Source organism: Penicillium psychrofluorescens (assembly GCF_964197705.1).
Source record: "Penicillium psychrofluorescens genome assembly, chromosome: 1".
Lineage (NCBI taxonomy): Eukaryota > Fungi > Ascomycota > Eurotiomycetes > Eurotiales > Aspergillaceae > Penicillium > Penicillium psychrofluorescens.
Genome location: NC_133439.1, coordinates 2,658,474 through 2,677,780, shown reverse-complemented (window position 1 = coordinate 2,677,780; position 19,307 = coordinate 2,658,474). Strand labels below are relative to the sequence as shown.

At 47.7% G+C, this 19,307-nt stretch overlaps 3 protein-coding genes across 3 annotated transcripts; 2 read left to right on the top strand and 1 right to left on the bottom strand.

Annotated features, from left to right (window-relative positions):
* PFLUO_LOCUS995 (uncharacterized protein) lies at positions 1-1,167 on the bottom strand (the record flags this gene model as incomplete). Its single annotated transcript, XM_073787509.1, has 1 exon — positions 1-1,167. The coding sequence occupies one exon, from the start codon at positions 1,165-1,167 to the stop codon at positions 1-3; it is 1,167 nt and encodes a 388-aa protein (XP_073635090.1).
* A 1,645-nt stretch (positions 1,168-2,812) lies between these two features.
* On the top strand, positions 2,813-10,650 carry PFLUO_LOCUS994 (Type I Iterative PKS; the record flags this gene model as incomplete). The annotated part of the gene is made up of 6 exons (XM_073787508.1): positions 2,813-2,891; positions 2,949-3,217; positions 3,269-5,722; positions 5,787-9,695; positions 9,752-10,556; positions 10,604-10,650. 6 exons carry the CDS (start codon positions 2,813-2,815, stop codon positions 10,648-10,650), a joined length of 7,563 nt encoding a protein of 2,520 aa, XP_073635089.1.
* Positions 10,651-17,035: 6,385 nt separating this feature from the next.
* PFLUO_LOCUS993 (uncharacterized protein) lies at positions 17,036-19,015 on the top strand (the record flags this gene model as incomplete). The annotated part of the gene is made up of 1 exon (XM_073787506.1): positions 17,036-19,015. One exon carries the CDS (start codon positions 17,036-17,038, stop codon positions 19,013-19,015), a length of 1,980 nt encoding a protein of 659 aa, XP_073635088.1.
* Positions 19,016-19,307: the final 292 nt, after the last annotated feature.

Here is a 19,307-nt window from a genome sequence, read left to right as displayed (position 1 = left end):
TTATATGTGTAGCTTCCTAGCATCAAAGCTCTTGTAAATGTCCTGAATGTATTCCTGAGCTCTCGCGCCCCCAATAGTTCGAAATTCCATCTGGTTCATCATGTAGGCTATGGTCATCCGACGGCGGCGATCCATGACTAACATAGATCCTCCCCAACCGCCCCAGAAACAAATACCATCACCTTCCGGAACAGAAGGGAAGTCTTTACCAGGTGGTAGCCCGAGTCCAAGTGCAAAGCGCATATAAACGAAGAGCACTGGATCATTTCCTTGGATTTGCTCTTTCATCATTTCATCCAGAGTATGAGGGCTGAGGTACTGCTTTCCATCGACGATGCCATCTAATGATACAATGGACCCAATTCGCGCTAAAGCTCGCGCATTGGAGAATCCACCAAAGGATCCATTCTCCGATTTCCTGAAATTGGGATCATTGGGAAGATGAGGCAGCAAAGCGGACCCTGCCGCAGCTCTACCAAGGAAGCTATCAGGATCAAATTGAAAGGCAGCCGCAGCCTCTGGCGGGAACGGTATCATATCGGCGGTTCGTGACCAGTCCTCCTCCGGAATTCCAAGGTGGAAGTCAGCGCCAAGAGGATTGGCAATTTCATCGGTGATGAATTGAGTGAGCGACTTTCCTGTGATGCGTCGTACAAGCTCGCCGATCAGATGTCCATAAGTTGATGTTTGATATACATTCTGCGAGCCAGGAGTGTACCAAGGCGCTTGCGCCGCGAGTCTCTTTGTTGACGTTTCCACATCCTGCATCTCCTCCGGCGTTATCACTCCTTCCCATGCCGGCACTCCAGAAGAATGGCTAAGGATATGCGAAACTTTGACATTCTCTTTGCCGTTGCTGCCAAATTCAGGCCAATAGGTTGCGACTTTCTCATTCACATCCAGTAGGCCGCGATCAACGAGGATGTGGGCAGCGAGACCGGAGACGACCTTCGTAGAGGAGAAGACTCCAGTGATGGTGTCTTTCTCCCATGGCTTGGATTTGTCTGCATCCGCATGGCCACCCCAGAGATCGACGACATTCTTGCCTTCTATATTGACACAAAGGGAAGCGCCAACTTCATCGCCCTGAGCAAATTGCTGTTGCAAAAGACCGCGCACAGATTCAAAAGCGGGATCACAAAAGCCATGAATTTCCGCCATGGCCATGATTAGTTTCTTCAGCTGTGGGATTTTGATGAAGAGACAAAAAAAAGAATGGAATAAAGGAAGGAATTCGGAAAATGAACTCAAATTGAATGGTGAACGGACTTTGAGTTTTATATCATACTTTGCATACTAGTAGATGGTATTGACCTAGCCTCGGCTGAGATTTGCCCTCTGCTGGAAAAAAGAATTGAGATATGGTCAAATTTCATTATTTTATCCAATGAAAGAAAATGGCGCATTTATTCAAAATGTTGACAGGGTATATGACTAGGCAGCGATTAAGCGATACTACCTTGCTGATCCTGAAACCCGCTACAGGTTTCCAACCAACAAAGAAAAGAGAATTTCATTGGACGGGCCCTATTGAGCCTGCTTTATGTATACAAAAGCTAGATAAATGATCCTTAGGGGCCAACCGCACTGTGCGGCATCCTGCATCGTTGAGCACGCTTGATTTGTTGAGACAATTTGATGTACTCCATATATATGTAGGATGAGATTCCTACTAGCGTATTCAGTACGACCGTGCGGGGTTACTGTGGAGCCAGAACACTGGTACGTGTCCTTATGATCGGCGCGTATACCGCTTACTCCGTACTCGTGAAATCGTGAAAAGACTTGTCCGTAGACCCGTACGTGCGGCTCGGAAAGATTGTGGCGAAGATTTGCGGAACCGCCCTGTTGAACTTTGACGACTTCAAGCTGTTCCCGTGTCAGTTGTTCACCTCTCCATTCGTCAGGCAATGTCGGCAGTGTCGGCCAACAGTGGGGGTCAATTTGAGGGCCCAGGATTAGATGCTAATGTTGGGGGCTGAAGAATGTGCCGCTTGGCTGTTTTCTGCTGAAGCTTGGGTTAAGGTAACAGAAGCGTCATTTCCAGGCACCGATGTTGATTGAGACTGTACGGAGCAATCCTCAGTGACGCGATGATTTCCCGATTGGAACAAACTCACATAGAAGGGCAGTGGGTCCTTTCTGAGGTTACACCATACAGTACTTTGTATGTAGATCACTAGCATCCACTGCTGATGATAGGATGGCAATGCACTCCCCAGGGCGCTAGTAGTAAGAAACTCATACCTACTGGGGAATGTTGGTTGATGCCCTCGCTAAAGTCTTTGCCAGGGTGCAATCGGGGCCAACATCATCTAATAGCAAAAGCGGGTTGCCCTGCTTTCTGCTATTTTCAAAGGCTTCCTTTCCCTTTTTTTTTCACTCATTCACTGCCTCCTTTCCTGAGCGGTTGAAACTCCAACCCCACTCTACCTGTGATCATACCGAGCCTCGAAACATGCAACCACCAGCCCAAGATAATGTTTTTGACGGCGGAGAAGCCCCCGTTGAAATGAACGACGTGGCAGTGATTGGCTATTCTCTGCGATTCCCTGGGGATGCTACCTCACCTCAGAAGTTTTGGGAAATCCTCAAAGACGGCCGATCAGTTATGACTGAAGTGCCAGCTGACCGTTTCAACATTAATGGATTTTATCACCCAGACGGTTCACGCAACGACACTGTTCGTATAAATAGGCCGATAAAATGCGGTTTATGAAAATTAGCTGAGCTTTGAGAATACCAGATAAATTGCCGCGGAGGGCACTTCCTAACCCAGAATGTCGCCGCATTCGACGCACCTTTCTTCTCAATGAACCCTTCCGAAGTGGAGAGCATGGATCCGCAACAGCGATGCTTACTGGAGACTTCATACAGAGCATTTGAAAACGGTAAGCAATCGTACTGTCTGCAACGAGTAGAGTGCTAAGTCCTGCTTGTGATTCTAGCTGGGCTCCCCATGGAGAAGGTCGCAGGCTCCAACACCTCTGTGTACGTGGCAGCTCTTGGTATTAACTACGTCAGAATGTTTGAATTCGACGAAGAGGTCCATGCGCCATACAAGGCCAACGGTAACTCTGGTGCCATCTTGGCAAACCGTTTGAGCTGGTTTTATGACTTACTTGGTCCGAGCATGACCATTGAGACGGCATGTTCCGGCAGCCTTATCAGTCTTCATCTTGCTTGCCAAAGCCTTCATTCGAAAGAATCCAAGCTGGTTCGTTATTTGCCCCTTCTCTTCTGATCAAAGACTGAAGATTTCAAATAGAGTCTCGTTTGCGGCACAAATTTATACCTAGAGCCATTATCAGACGTAATTTCGCTGTCGTCTCTGAAGTTCATCTCTCCAGATAGCCGTTGCCACAGCTTTGATGCGAAGGGCAATGGCTATGCAAAGGGCGATGGCTTTGGCGTTTTGGTTTTAAAACGGCTTGGAGATGCCGTGGCAGACGGCGACGTAATCCGAGCTGTTATTCGTGGAACTGCGACAAACCAGGATGGCCACACTCCCAATATGTCTCAGCCTAGTCTTGTAGCCCAGGAGAGACTAATTCGGACGGCCTACCAGGATGCGGGCCTCGACTTCAAGGAAACGCGTTTGTTCGAGGCGCATGGTCCAGGAACTTTGATGGGTGATCCGATCGAGGCCAATGCGATCAGAAATGTCTTCCAGAAAGAATGGAGGCCGGATGATCCGTTATATATTGGGTCTGTCAAGGCTAATATTGGACACTTGGAGGCCACTGCAGGTCTTGCCAGTGTAATAAAGATGATTCTGTGCCTGGAAAGAGGTATCATCCCTCCCATTGCAGGATTCGAGAACCTCAATCCTCAGATTTCATCAAAGGAATGGAATCTCGAATTCCCCAAGGAAGCCATACCCTGGCCTACAGATGGCCTTAGACGTGCCTCGGTTAATGCATTTGGGTATGGTGGTTCAAATGCCCACGCTATCCTAGACGATGCCTATAACTACCTGAAGGAGCGTGGCATCGAGGCGCGTCATGTAACCGCCACATTACCACCAAGACGAATGGCTCTTTCCGGTGAGAAGACTCGAGGAAATTCTACCAACGGTTCAAATGATCACATCACCAATAGACATAGGGCAGATGTTCACGATGATATCAAGGCGAATTCTAACGGAAATACTACGAGTCTTGGAGATTTCAAAGTGGCACAGAGGAATGATCTCTTCCTTTTCGTCTATTCTGCTGCCGACTCTGGAGGAATTGACAGACTTGCTACGGTTTATAAGGAATACCTCTCATTGATAAGCCATGAGGACACGTCCATGGAATTCCTCCGCAACCTTGCATACACTCTGTCGAATAAGCGCAGTCTTCTTCCGTACAAGTCATACGTGCTTGCAGAGACTGTTCAGGATTTGACGACGAAATTGCAGAATGTTCCGAAGCCTGTTCGCTCATCTACCCCCCCCAAGCTGCTGTTCGTCTTCACTGGACAAGGCGCGCAGTGGGCCAGAATGGGTATTGAGCTTTCCATCTTTGAAAAGTTCAATCAGAGTCTCCAAGCAGCGGATGTCTACATGAGACAACTAGGAAGCTCTTGGTCTCTCATTGAGGAGCTACAAAAGCCGAAGGAAGCCTCCCGAATTGATAGCCCGGACCTATCACAGCCTCTATGCACCGCTCTTCAGATTGCTTTGGTCGAGTTGTTGGCAAGCTGGGGCATTACTCCCTCGGGGATTGTAGGCCATTCCTCTGGAGAGGTTGCGGGGGCTTTCAGTGCTGGCTCTATATCCCGCGAGTCTGCCTGGACCATTGCTTACTTTCGAGGCGCTCTTGCTTCACGACTCGCCACAGCTACTGCCAATTCACCGGAAAAGGGTGCTATGATGGCGGTTGGCCTGTCAGAATCAGAGCTTCAGCCATACTTCGAAGATATTGCCAAAATGTACGGTGTTGGGTCGCTGTCTGTGGCTTGTTTCAATAGCAGCACAAATACTACGGTGTCGGGACTAGAGAAGGCTATAGACGAACTCAAGTCTCGCCTCGACGCCGATTCCGCTTTCGCTCGCAAGCTCAGGATTCCGGTAGCCTACCACTCGTCGCATATGCAAGGTATCGCAGACGAGTACTTGAGTCTACTACAATCAATTGCTCCACCACCCAAATCCGAGAAAAACGCCTACGCTCCATCGTTTGTATCGTCGGTCACTGGGAAGCCTATTGACGTGCGAAAACTCTCTCAGCCGCAATACTGGGTTGATAATCTTGTATCGCCTGTTCGATTCTCTGAGGCAATCAAAGCGTTTGTTTCATTCGATAATGTCGGTCCATCAGCCATGCGTAAAGCTAATTATTTTGTTGAGATTGGTCCTCACCCAGCCATGCAGCGTGCCGTAATGGATAGCCTGGAGAACCCGAGATACGGCTCCACTGTGCGGCGAGATATGTCAGGGGTGCTCTCTCTGAAGCAGCTTTCCGGCGAGCTTTGGATGGAAGGATTCCCAGTTCAGATTGACATTGTCAATCGCCATGATGACACAGAACCACAGATGATCACAGACTTGCCGGAATATCCTTTCAACAATTCCCATACGTACTGGCTGGAAAGCCGTCTCTGGAAGAACTATAGAACCCGTGAAAACATCCGACACGAGCTTCGTGGTATCCCTGTTACCGATTGGAATCCCTTCGAGCCAAGGTTCAGGTTCACAATCCGCCTTTCCGACCTCCCGTGGTTAACAGACCATCGAGTGAGTTGATTTTTTCTTTTTATTCTTTGACACTGGGGGCTGATAATTAATTGCTCACAATCAGGTGAACGGAACGATTTTATATCCTGGGGCTGGGCTGGCCATCATGGCGTTCGAAGCCGCAAGATATCTGAACAAGCCTGGTCAACCCGTAACAGGCTACCGCCTACAGAATGTCTCTGCTTTTGCGGCTATTCCAGTGCCCGATACCCCCGAGGGTGTCGAAAGCCAAATTTACCTCCGCAATCAGGACAACAGCCGCACGACGGGCTCCAAGACAATTGAGTGCAGGGAGTTTCGTATTTGTTTGTACACCGAAAACGAGTGGAAAGAGGTCTCTGCCGGCTCTGTCACAACGGAATATGAAGAAGAAACTCCTGATGAGATCTATGCTTGTGACGAGGCTAGTGTGTTTAGAGATGAATGCCTGTCTCGGTATCAAGAGGCTCAGAAGCGATGTACTGCAAGGGGCAACCCATCAATGTTCTATGAGTCAGCCCATAGGACTGGATATGGCTTTGGTCCGAGCTTCAACACCCTGCATGATGTAGCCTACGACTCCAATGGAGCACAGGCTATTGGTACAATCTGGCCAGACGAGTGGAAGTCGAAGGTCCCCGAGATTAACGCCAATGTTCAACCTCATCTCATTCACCCTTCCGCTCTTGACGGAGTATTTCAGGTCACTGCAGTAGCCACAACCAAAGGTGGCACCATTGATGGTCCTCTCCAGGCTCCAACCCAGTTCCGAGACTTCTGGATCTCGCATGATCTTCTTTCCCGAACACCAGATACTCAGCTTCAAGTCGTTGCCCACAGAACCCGCGAAGCAGTTCGGGAGACTGAATCCTCTATACTTGCCTTGCGCTCAGACACCGGGGAGCCAGCTCTGACGATTGATGGATACAGAGCAACTACCGTGTCACACATGGGGTACACGCCATCCGAGAGACGTAACATCTTCTACCGCCTAGACTGGAAGGCTGACGTCGACTTGCTGAGTCGAGGTCAAAAGGAGAATTACATCTTGGAAAATGAGCCTATGCGCGTTGAATGGGAACCTGCCAAACAGGTTGTGGTTCTATACTACATGGAGCAGATGCTGAAAGAGTTGGACACACCCGGGTTCCAGGAGCTAAATGGTCATTTGCAGAAATATATAACTTGGGTTCGCAATAGGTTCGCAGAGCTTAGTGAGAGCAACCCCCTCTTGCAATCGCCATGGAAAGAGATTCTACAAGACAAGCATCGTTGCACCCAATTCCTGGAAGACTTCGCAGCATCTGGAGTTGTCAACAGGGCTATCTTTACTTTTATCAAAGAGCTTGTGCCCTTCATCCGCGGAGAAACGGATCCTTTAGATCTTCTTTTCAATCAAAATCTCGCAAAGGACCTTTATGCCGACGTGATATTCTCGGTGAGTGCCAAGAGAATGGCAGCTTTCATAGATCTCTTGGCCCACAAAAACTCTAGCATGAACATTCTGGAGCTTGGTGCAGGAACTGGGAGTGGTACTGCGCCTATCCTGTCTGCCCTGGGAAAGCAAGGCGGTCATGAAGGGGCTACTCCCAGATTCAGCAGCTACACTTTTACGGATATCTCCCCGAGCTTTTTTGAAAAAGCCAAAGTGCAGTTTGCAGAATATGCCGATCGCATGATCTTTCAGACATTGGACATCGAACGAGACCCAGAGGATCAAGGATTTGAACCGGGCAAATATGACCTCGTCGTTGCCGCAACGATGGTACATGCGACAGAGTGTATTGCCGAGTCGTTGGCTCGCGCGCGTAGGCTGCTCAAGCCTGGCGGTTACCTTGTCATAATAGAGCCAACAAACAAAAAGGACATCCCGCTGAATGGTATCTGGGGCACTCTGTCAGGGTGGTGGAGGTCGACTGAGGCAGACCGGTCCTGGTCTCCTCTGTATTCTCAGAACGAATGGGATCATTACTTGAAGAAGACCGGGTTTACCGGGTGCGAAGCGGCTATCACTGATTTTCCTGATGTGGAAAACCATACGGTCAGCTTGATCATTTCGCGCGCGGCCTCACAAGAACCAGCTGCGCCAGTTTGCTCTCCCGGTTCTCTGTTGATTGTTGCGGAGACTGAGCTCCAGAACAAGGTAGCGCAGGAAATCAAGTTCCAGGCAAATTCAACGAACACGGGATTCGCTATCCAGGTCGTCACACCAGAGATGCTCCAGCATCAGGATCTGCACGCTGATATCTGTATGTCATTGCTGGAATACGGGCTCCCATTTCTATCGGCAATGAGCGAAAGTGACTTCAGGCTTCTCAAACAATTAGTTGATACATCTTCAAAGATATGTTGGGTGACAAATGGTGCTGGTGAAAAGGCCCCGATTCCAGAGAACGCTATGAGCTCCGGCTTCAGCCGGGCGCTCATAATGGAGCATCAAGGTGTTCACATGACAAACCTAAACATTGACAACGTTGAAGACATTTCTTACGCTGCAAAAATGATTAGCAACGTTACTGAAGCCTATTTTGGTGTTTCTGATATCAATGATAGGGAAGGGGACTACTCCGTTGTGGATGGCACGGTCCTTATCTCGCGAGCTGTAGAGGCAAACGACATCAACGATTACTCTCATTCTCAGAACGCCAACCTGCCCATTGAGAGAAGGCATCTTCAAAGGGAGCCTACAGAACCCCTTCAAGTCCAGTTCTCTCCAGGTCAGCTAGACAGCTTCCGGTTTGTTCGCGATGGAGATGTCGGCGAGCCACTGGCTGACAATGAGGTGGAAGTCGAGGTCAAAGCATCACCAATTAACTTCAAGGATGTCTTGGTCGTACTGGGGCAGGTGACTGATAATTATATTGGCAACGAGTTTGCCGGAGTGGTCCGAAGAGTCGGCGCTGGGGTAAAGGAGTTTGCACCTAACGATCGTGTCACAGGCCTAGCATCAGGGACGTTCAAGACATTCGTCCGTCACCAAACCCACACAGTGGTTCACATCCCCGACGATCTACCTTTTGTCGAGGCCTTGCCCTCAGTTTGGCTAACGGCGTTGTACGGCCTCAGTCATCTTGGGCGTCTCCAAAAGGACGAGTCTGTCCTGATTCACGCCGCTGCTGGTGCGGTTGGACAGGCTGCTATTCAGCTAGCCCAACATATTGGCGCCGATATCTTTGTCACCGTTAGCTCGCAAGCCAAGAAAGACCATCTTCAGAACCTGTTTAACATTCCCGACAATCGTTTCTTTTCTAGCCGACGCCTTGCCTTCGGCAAACAAATAATGCGCGCCACCAACGGCCGGGGTGTGGATGTTGTCTTGAATTCTCTCTCGGGAGAGGCACTTGTCGAGTCTTGGAAGTGTATCGCGTCATTGGGACGTTTCATTGAGATTGGTAAGCGCGACATGGAGACGTTTCAGAAACTCCCTATGCATACCTTTCTAAGGAATGTAACTTTTGCGTCCGTCGACCTCCTGAATGTGTACAACAACCACCCTACACTGATAAAGAAACTCATGGACGAAATGAAAGAGCTTGTGTTTTCCAAAACGCTTAGAGCTCCCCAGCCTGTAACCTTGTTCTCCCCTGCGGATCTCGAGTCGGCTTTCCGATACCTCCAGACGGGCCGCCACATGGGTAAAGCCGTGATCAATTGGGAAAAAGAGGGGGAAATTCCTATTATACCTACTGTCGACCCAGGATACCAATTTGACTCGCAGGCCACGTATGTCATTGCCGGTGGTTTGGGTGGAATTGGTAGGAGTGTTGCCAGCTGGTTCCCAACTCGGGGTGTCAAAAATTTGATCTTGTTATCGCGCTCTGGGGCCGTCTCTGAATCTGCGCGCGAGCTAGTCAATAACCTTACCGCGCGGGGGGTGAATGTTGCTACCCCTCGATGCGACATCTCCAACACAGTGTCTCTGGAGAAAGCCCTAAAAGAATGTGACCACATGCCTCCGATCAAGGGCGTTATTCAAGGCGCCATGGTTCTCAAGGTATGTTCCAATCCTTCAAAATCCCATTGTCTTTCTTTAGCTGACAAAATATACAGGACCGACCCTTTGATCTCATGACCAAAGACGAATGGCAGGCGGTTCAAAAGCCCAAAATGACGGGCACCTGGAATCTTCACAACAAGTTGCCCCGCGACATGGACTTTTTCGTCATACTCTCCTCTCTTGGTGGCATGATTGGCGTTAAAGGTCAGGCACAGTACAACGCTGCCGGCACATTCCAAGACGCTTTTGCCCGGCACCGCTGGTCACAAGGGCAAAAGTGCATCTCAATTGATATTGGCCTCGTCACCGCCGTGGGATACGTAGCTGAACAACAGCCGATGTCTGGATTATCTCAGCGATGGATTGACGAGGGCTTCGAAGTGCTTCGTGAGAAAGAGCTACACAGCGTCGTGGATTGGGCATGCAACCCTAACATCACGATTGGTTCAGGCTGGAACACACAGGTCCTGTCCGCGCTAAATAGTCCCAACTCACGACTAGCGCAAGGCAAAGATCTGCTCCCGTATATGAAGCGTCCTATGTACTGTCACTTGCATCAGACAGACCAAGGTGGTGAGCATCACTCCCAAGAGTCAAACAAGGAGGTTGACTACGGTGTCCTGCTTAAGGAGGCGACATCCGTGGTGGAGGGGGGAAGGATCATAGCATCTGCGCTGGCAAAGAGACTTTCTCAAGCCCTCTCTGTCCCTGAAGAGGACATCGACAAAAGCAAACCCGCGCACAGCTTTGGTGTTGACTCACTTGTTGCAGTTGAACTACGATTCTGGTTCGCTACTAAGCTGAAGGTGGATCTTTCCCTCTTCGATATAATTGCGAACATCAGTATTGAGGAGTTAGGTCAGTTGGCAGCGGAAAAAAGCCAGTATCTCTCACAAAAGTGATAGGCGTGGAGATTTTGTTGACGATATTCAATGCGCTGATCAAGATGTGAAGTAATTAGTGCAACCACTTGTATGTCAATATTTTACAGTATGATCTCTAGTATTTACTTCAAATTTTCAGTACAATTCATCCTCTAGCTCTATATACAGTTTCAGAATATGTGCAAATAGGAGAATTAGAGAGACGAAAGAATTTCATCTTTGTCAAGCCCCCTGAGGGAGGCCTGTTTTGTTAATGAAGATGAGACTTGTTTCAGTCTTAACATTAGCCTAATTACTATCACTGGGTGTCTCTGATGGCCTTACTAGTCTGGCGATAAATTTCATTCTCAGATCATGAAGTTCGCCTGCATTCCGACTGAAGTCGTAGCTGTGGCCACCTTTGGATAAAAGCTTTGCTTCCACATCCGGCGAGTTGACGAAACGCTTGGTGAAATCATCAAAAAGCGGTTGTCCTTCGGCTAATCCTGTCCAGACTCCCTCATATTCTGTAGCTAAATATTGCACGGGCACCTGTCTAGCTTAGCATTTCACGACTCATTCAAATTCTGTAAAGGGGAAAATACCTTGACTGCTGGCATGAAGTTGTCTACCAACATAGTGTGCCATTCGGGTCCCGGATACTCTCGAATCTCTGGACGGGACACTGGAATGATGGAATGAGTTAATTGGTACACAATTATATTAAATAGAAGCGAATGGTCGTCCGTACAAGGCTCGAAGATCATCTTTATCATGGCACCGTCACCGAAAACTCTTCCATTGAGATATTGCAATGGCCCCATGAAGTCCGAGGCCATGGGCGACATAGATTCGGCTGACAGCCGTGGGTTTTCCGGGTCAGGGTCTGGATTTGGAATAAGTAGGTTCCCTCTATGGGTTGGTACTAAACCCAAGAGGCTCAATCCGATGACTGGCAGTTGGCTGTCTGGCTGAGCAGCAATGGCGACAGCTAAGGCAGCCCCGGCAGAATGACCGACTATAATTATTCCTCCCTTTGCACCAGCATGGTCCCGATACGCTTGATCAATCAAGTCAGTGACGAGAGAAATCGAGTCGAGAAGTGGCTTCGTGGAAGACGGCATCGGGGTACCGCCATACGCTGGGCGTTGAATGTTAAGAACATAATGACCCAGTTCGCTCAGCCTTTGTGGATAGCTAAATATTATTAGCAGAGATACAATTTTGAAGGCCCTCTTGGAGTGTACGAATAAACTCGGTTGTCAAAATAGGATGCATTGCTGCCAGCGCCGTGAAGAAAGACGACGAGTGGTCGAGGATCTGACACCGGCTTCCCTTTCTTTAGCAGACCAATTGATTGAAAGCTTCCTCTCTGGAGAGGTAACCTCATATCATAAGTGGCTGCCATGCTCGTTATTGGAGGTCCTCTAAATGAGATGGTTTAAGGTCGTGGTGAGGGGCAAGGGAGGAGGGGCGATCGACACCTCTGATCTCCCCTTGGCCCCCACGTTATGCTGCTTATGCATACAAGCGATAATCGGAGGGTTCTGGTCGTTCCTTAGCTCTCAACCGACTAGTACTATGTGCAGGTGGAAATCGGTGGCCACAAACCCAGCGCCAGTGGAGAGAAATGAAAAAGCCCGCGGGGTTGCGACGGTCCCCTGCGGCCACAAAAAAAATCCTCGGCATCTGTGTCTCGATTTGCGTTTTTGTATATGAGGGAAATCAGGAATAGTTACGTACCTTTCTAATTTATTATTATTATTATTATTATTAATATACCGCGGGGCTATTACCCTAGCCTGTTGGCTATGCGGTCCGTCTGCCTTTGCTATCATACAGAAAATCGTACCTTGCGGCCGGGTGAAAAACTGCATGCGCCTCATTACCTCCCTATGTCGGTCCTCCGCGTACTATATCAGGGACGACTCCCGTCTGTTGGGAGAAGAAAAGAAAAGAAAAGAAAAGAAAAGAAAAGAAAAGAAAACAAAGAGGGGGAGGAGGGAAGACAGATTGGAGCAGAGGAGAAGAGTAGAAGAGGGTGAGGGGTTCTAGCCCTCACCGTCCGCAATCCGCTGGGCCACCCTATACTCCTTAGCCGCTGCGTATTCATGGAATTATAATCGCGAGGTGTTCTAATGATAGCAGATTTAGAGCATTTGTCCTTTTATTAATCAGCATTCTAACACTCTTGGTTCCTACGCGATTAAGCCATACTATGTCCTCTATCGATGGTAGAAGAATATTAGGGTAAGAATGATAGGTAAGAATCTACCCGTCTAGCATTTCTATAACGAGCTAGCTCTTTATCCTATATAAAAGCCAAAACTCATTATAACGGCGTAATAGATTATTATAGCGCTTTCGAAGTTGCTCTTATTTAACTTAGCTTAGGGTATAGGCTATCTATCTAATGAATTTGCCTTAGTCAAAATAGAAGCTTATTAGGGCTAAATGAATATTAGTATCTAGGCATTAGCTTTAGGCTTTATACGCTATAACTAATAAGGTTTAGCCTATAGTTATCTCATTAACGATGACTATAGTATCATTAATATTTTCTAACGGCTTTAATCTATAATAGAGAAAAAATTTAGATTAATTATATCTAGAAACGTAGTATAAAATCTTAAGGTAAATAGTAAGCGCTATAATAATTTAAATTATCTCTATACTACTATAATATCGCTTTAGTAGTAAAACTAAGTAGCTAGTACTATTTAAGCTACTAAGCTTCCTAAGTATAAGAGTATTTACGTAGGATAGTTAAAAAAAATATTTATTATCTTAAGTATCCTATAGGAAGTTCTAAGTCTCTATGTAATATACCACAAATTTCTGAACATTGTCCAAAGAATGTACCAGGACGATTAACATAAACAGAAGCTTGATTTAATCTACCTGGATATGCATCGGCTTTCTACTACATTTACAATACAACACTCGCTTCATCTTACAATGCCCCATTAATGCTATTCTGCTAATTTTGATCTGACACGGAGATGGCTATGTTGACATGCCAAGAGGCCGAACGTCTCTTGGGGGCGCGGGCGCAAGGGTGGGGAGGTGGGAAGGAAGAACGATCAAGAACCCCAAGACTGCTCGATGATGAAGCTGGGTTTGGAAGCGCCTATTTGCGAAGGCATTGAGCCCGGTGACGCTGTGCAATTGGTGGCATTGCAGATACCAAGGGGCCAAAATACATGAACATCTTGAATGAAGAATCTAGTACATGCGACCACAGGGTGTGGAGAACAGGGCTTCCCGTCCGCTCAGCCGTACTTAAGCCACACGCCGGTCAGTTAGTAGTTGGGTGGGTGACCACCAGCGAATCCTGACTGTTGCATGTTTTTTTTTTGTTAGCTGCTCGAGTGAGAAGAGCCACGTACCTTGCACGGCTATATCTATTGACAATGCGCCCTTGGCACCCACCCTCGCTACTTTAAAACGGCTTCCGTAACGGCCCCACAACTGCTCTAGTGTGGTTCTGACCATAACTTGCAATATACGAAACCCATGGATATCAAGATGGATGCAGTTAAGGCGATCAGCCGATACTATGACGTTATAGAGGACCAAAATATATATTCGATATGAGCCGTAACAAACTTAGCAGAACCTATGAAATTTTATGGGAAGACACCGCTTTCACCACAGCCTCATCGCCCTTATATTATTATCCCAAGCATAAATATCAAATCCACCATGCCTACAGCAAGATTTGTCAATGACAATATCACGGTGTCGGAAGACGCCGATGTGAAGTTGACACTCCGCGATGAAAAAAATACAGACGAATCTTCAATTCTACTTTGCCCTGGAGAGACCAAAAAGAATTTCACCGGAAAAACTGTTTGTATTGGACCTTATGAGACCTATTGTAGTAGGCCCTGGGAGATTTCAGAGGATGTGGAATTCGATGCTAATAAGGATGTTACTGTGACGGACGATGGTGAGCAATCTACACAAAGTGATTGATGAGTAACTACTGACTAGCCAACTAAGCGCTCGAACAAGGAAACAAGGTGGTTCGGTTTATTTAAGGAACAGAAGCTCGTGAGTGTTATGTAGGGGAATCTGTTTTGGTGTATACGCAATCCAGTAAAAGAAATTAAACAGACAGAGTTACAGATAACACAAAGTAACAAAGGAGGGACGGAGGACAGAACTTGCCCTCCAAACACCGACTTTTATTAAAGGCACAGTTTCATCATAGATGCAAGTGTCTTTCCCAGTCCCGCGGCACCCTTCCTCTGGGCCCGGGTGTTGGCTGGCTGAGTGGATGATGTAATGGTGACTGCAAGGGCGGACCCAGAAACGTTTCATTCGTGCGGTAGTCAAAGAACCAATCCTCTTCAGGCTCAAAGCTGCGAATGATAGGATGTCCTGTCGACGCAGAATGTGTGGAGGCATGTTGTGATGGAGACGAGTCACAGCAGCCAATGTGTCCACACTTGGCACAACGACGTAGATGGAACCACCATGCATTGGTAGCTTCGCATTCCACGCAGCCGGGGCCACTCGGTGGGACGTTCGGATCAATTGCTTCAATTTGCGAGGTACCTCGAGTAATAGCACCAGGATCGTCGTACATACCAGGGCGATGGGAATGTTGCGGCTGAATCGTAGCGGGACCACCTTCCATCAGCAGTGTTGCTGAATCGGTTGGCAAGATGCGAGGAGCACGAATCATGGCGTACAAATTTGTTTGATATGTAGTGAGTCTGCTGTGGATGAGCTGATAGCTACTCTGCAGTTGACGTATGGAATATCAACTCAATATTGAATGGATGTATGAGAAATTGTTCGATGATAATGTTCATATGCATACTGTTGGAGGCTAGCTATATATGCACTATCCATTATATGGAGTTATATAATGATGTAACATACAGTCACAGCGACGCAGCAGCGCCACCAATGCTCCAGATTAGGTTCTAAATCCTCTTTGGGGGTATTTTTCTTAGATCTAGACATTTTGTCCCACCTCGGATAGAACTAGGCAGAAAGTTCACGGCGCGCTCGGTGGCAAATGCTGTTAGCCTTTCTCTTAGACCAAAGTACATCGAATTGGATAAAGGCTAATCGCTGTCGAAGAATTTTGATTCCAACATACCCGTGGTAGCATCCACTATGAACCTAAGGAATAAATTAATCACTAGTGGTATGACCATTATAACCTTGGATTGTTACCAGCACATATCAGTCGCCTTCAACTCAAAAACCATCAAGACTGCACTGGAGGCGGCGTGCATGTAGCTGTATACTGATGATATTGGTCGTCAGTAGGGCCACTGCTGATGATAAAAGGACGTGGAGAAGAACCAATATGACATAATTTGTTCAGGATGAAGAAGTATCTAGTGATGTTTATCATCATGTTCTTCTGTATAGTATGTAAATTTGCTACATAGCCTCCACACCAGCTATCATCAGAACATATTAAGTATCCTAAGATGATTACTACTGTTGATACAACACCGAGGTATAGTATATGGAGTTTGTTTAAAGCCCTTGGAGGTCCCTTGACAATCATTGAGTCTTTAAATACATGTTCAAAGCACGGATATGCCTATAATGCAATGCACCAAGCATACCGTTAGAAGTTACAGGATCTGAAATCCACCTCTAATAATGCCAGCTAAGGCTATCACTGAAAATCAGTGTTCATAGTACAAACCCTCCTCAACGAAACCTCATTTCACTATAATGGAATATTTCCAATCGACCTCTTTAGATTCAATCTTGGGGCAACCTCCCCACGTTTGTTGTTTGCAGTCTAGGACCACCAGATAGGAATATAACATTTTTTCTGTTTGTCTACATGGGTGCGTGACACTCGGTATATATAGGGTGTAATAGCTAATCCTTACTCATATTTTAGCAATCATTGAGTAAGTATCCTAAAGATAGAATGTTTCTTTTACTCTCTAGCCTAGAGCAAAGAAATTTTTTTATGCAAGCCCAGTATCGCTCTGCTCTCACACCAATCTTGAGGGAGTTTGTTGTGATTTGAGACTTCCTCGACTAGGAAGAAGAGCTACTCCATTGGCATAAATCCCGTTGTGTGCTGAATTATCAGAAGGTTAGCCATCAAAATGGACTTTTAAACATTGTATACAATGCCTCAGGTTACCGTCTTGAAGAATTGAAACAAATAAAATAAAAAATCTCAGTCTTCGTCTGGATTACACCAGAACCATCACGGCCTAGAACAGCAGTCTGGAACGTTCTGTGTGTGGTGATACTGGACTAACTTAAAATAATTCGTCCATTAATGCCTCAATTCAGCCGTCGGTAATAATTACATCATGTTGTATTGGTTGTCTGGCGAGATAACTTATGATTCTCTTGAGCTTTCAGTTAGTCAGCTTTGTTCCACCCTAACTAACAGAAGGTTTTAAAGCACTTGTAGACCAAACGTGAAGATATGCGGCTCGTCAAAAAGAAACTTCTGAGTTTGCGCATGTAGCCATGAGCGAACATTTCACAACCCGCGTGCCTGAGCCAGCTGTAAGCGCCATAGGTGTGGAAAATTACGCGTTTCCTGAGGAGGTAGTCGACACACTCGATGGCTACGACTATGTTGTAGTCGGCTCAGGCGCCGGCGGTGGACCTTTGGCCGCGAATCTCGCCCGGAACGGCCATAAAGTTCTCCTGCTCGAAGCAGGAGATGATCAGGGATCTAACATCCACCAGCAAGTTCCAGGCTTTCATTTCCTGTCTACTGAGGACGAAAAGATGCGCTGGGACTATTTCGTCAAGCATTATGCGGACGAGACCCTTGCGCGGCAAGACTCGAAAATGACTTGGGAGACAACCGCGGGGACAGTGTATGTCGGACTGAATCCACCAAGTGGATCGAAGCAGAAAGGCATCCTCTACCCGCGCGCAGGAACGCTTGGTGGCTGTTCGGCACACAACGCTCTGATCACCATCTATCCCCACGAGAGTGACTGGTCAAACATCGCCAATCTCACCGGCGACACTTCGTGGGATCCAAAGAATATGCGCCAGTATTTCAGACGCCTGGAACACTGCGGGTATCTTCCAAATGGAACCTCTGGTCACGGCTTTACCGGCTGGCTATCTACGAACCGCGCTGATCTGGAATTGACACTCCGGGATTCTAAGATCCTTTCTATCATCACTGCTGCTGCTACTGCCATGGGAAATACTATCCTCGACCTGATCCCCGAGAAAGTTACCCAACTACTGGGACTCCTGCAGCGGGACGTGAATTCCAGTGATCCTCATCGGGATGTGACTGAAGGCGTCTATCATATACCCCTGGCCATGAGTCAGGCAAAGCGAAGCGGTACTCGAGATCTTATCGTAAATACGGCTAAGAAGTATCCCTTGAATATCAGGACAAACTGCCTCGCTACACGTGTGCTTTTCGAGGAGAATTCTGTCATCAGGAACATGCCCAAGGCAATTGGTGTCGAGTTCCTCGAAGGCAGCAGTCTGTACAAGGCGGATCCACGGTCAAATTTATCTGCCACCCGAACCAAGCGCCGCGTCCTCGTCTCTCGAGAGGTCATCCTTGCCGCGGGAGCTTTTAACACACCGCAGCTCCTCAAGCTGAGTGGTGTCGGCCCGAAAGACGAGTTAGAGAGGTTTGGGATTCCTGTTGTTAAAGATATGCAGGGCGTTGGCACTAATCTTCAGGACCGCTACGAGGTTCCCGTCATCAGCAAAGTACAGGATGATTTCCAGAACATAGCAGAATGCACGTTCGGGAAGCCTGGGGATCCAGCCCTTACTGAGTGGATGCACCAGTGCGGACCCTATCTATCAAATGGACTGAACATTGGCATAGTGAAGAAGTCCAGACACGCTGATGGCGACCCTGATCTCTTCATCTTCGGTGGCCCTACCCTCTTCGAGGGCTACTATCCTGGACATTCTGAACGCGCCACCTTTGACAAGAGACATTTCACGTGGGCTGTACTTAAGGCTCACACGCATAACCGTGAGGGAACTGTCAGGCTCAGCTCAGCCGATCCTCGGGACGTGCCTGATATCAATTTCAATTACTTTGGCACGAGTGAGGCCGCGACAGAGGCATCCGAGCGGGACCTTAATGCCGTTGCCGAAGGCGTCGGCTTCACGCGCCGCCTCATGGACAAGATCCCACTGTTGGATGATGAGCCTCCCGAAGAGCAGTCACCTGGCCATGAGGTCTCTTCTGTAGAGCAGGTGAAACAGTTCATCAGAAGTGAGGCATGGGGTCACCATGCTTCATGCACCTGCCCTATAGGGCCAGATGGAGACCCAAAAGCCGTTCTTGATTCTCGCTTTCGTGTCCGCGGCGTGAGAAACCTGCGAATAGTTGATGCATCTGTCTTCCCGCGCATTCCTGGGTTCTTTATTGTCCTTCCTATCTACATGATCAGTGAGAAGGCGACTGATGTTATTCTTGAAGACATTAGCGAGACCCGCCATGTCTGAAGCGCCTCAGTGCCGGATATAGGCGGCAGCAGTCACTCAGTCTCCTTAAGGACGCCTTGTGTCAGTGTTCAGACTATCTATAGTGATTTGTTTTAAAATGTAAAAAGTCCTGATCTAGCCGGAAGTAGATCATAAGTCTCTTGTGATGGGGTGGGATAGAAAGGCCTGGCCGATGATGACTGTCGTCATCCGAGGGGCATTATGCTATGTAACTAATCAAACACGACCTGCCGGTCGCAGAGGACATACAATGTGTTGCGAGCTCGGCTAAGCGCCACATTCCATCTGTTCG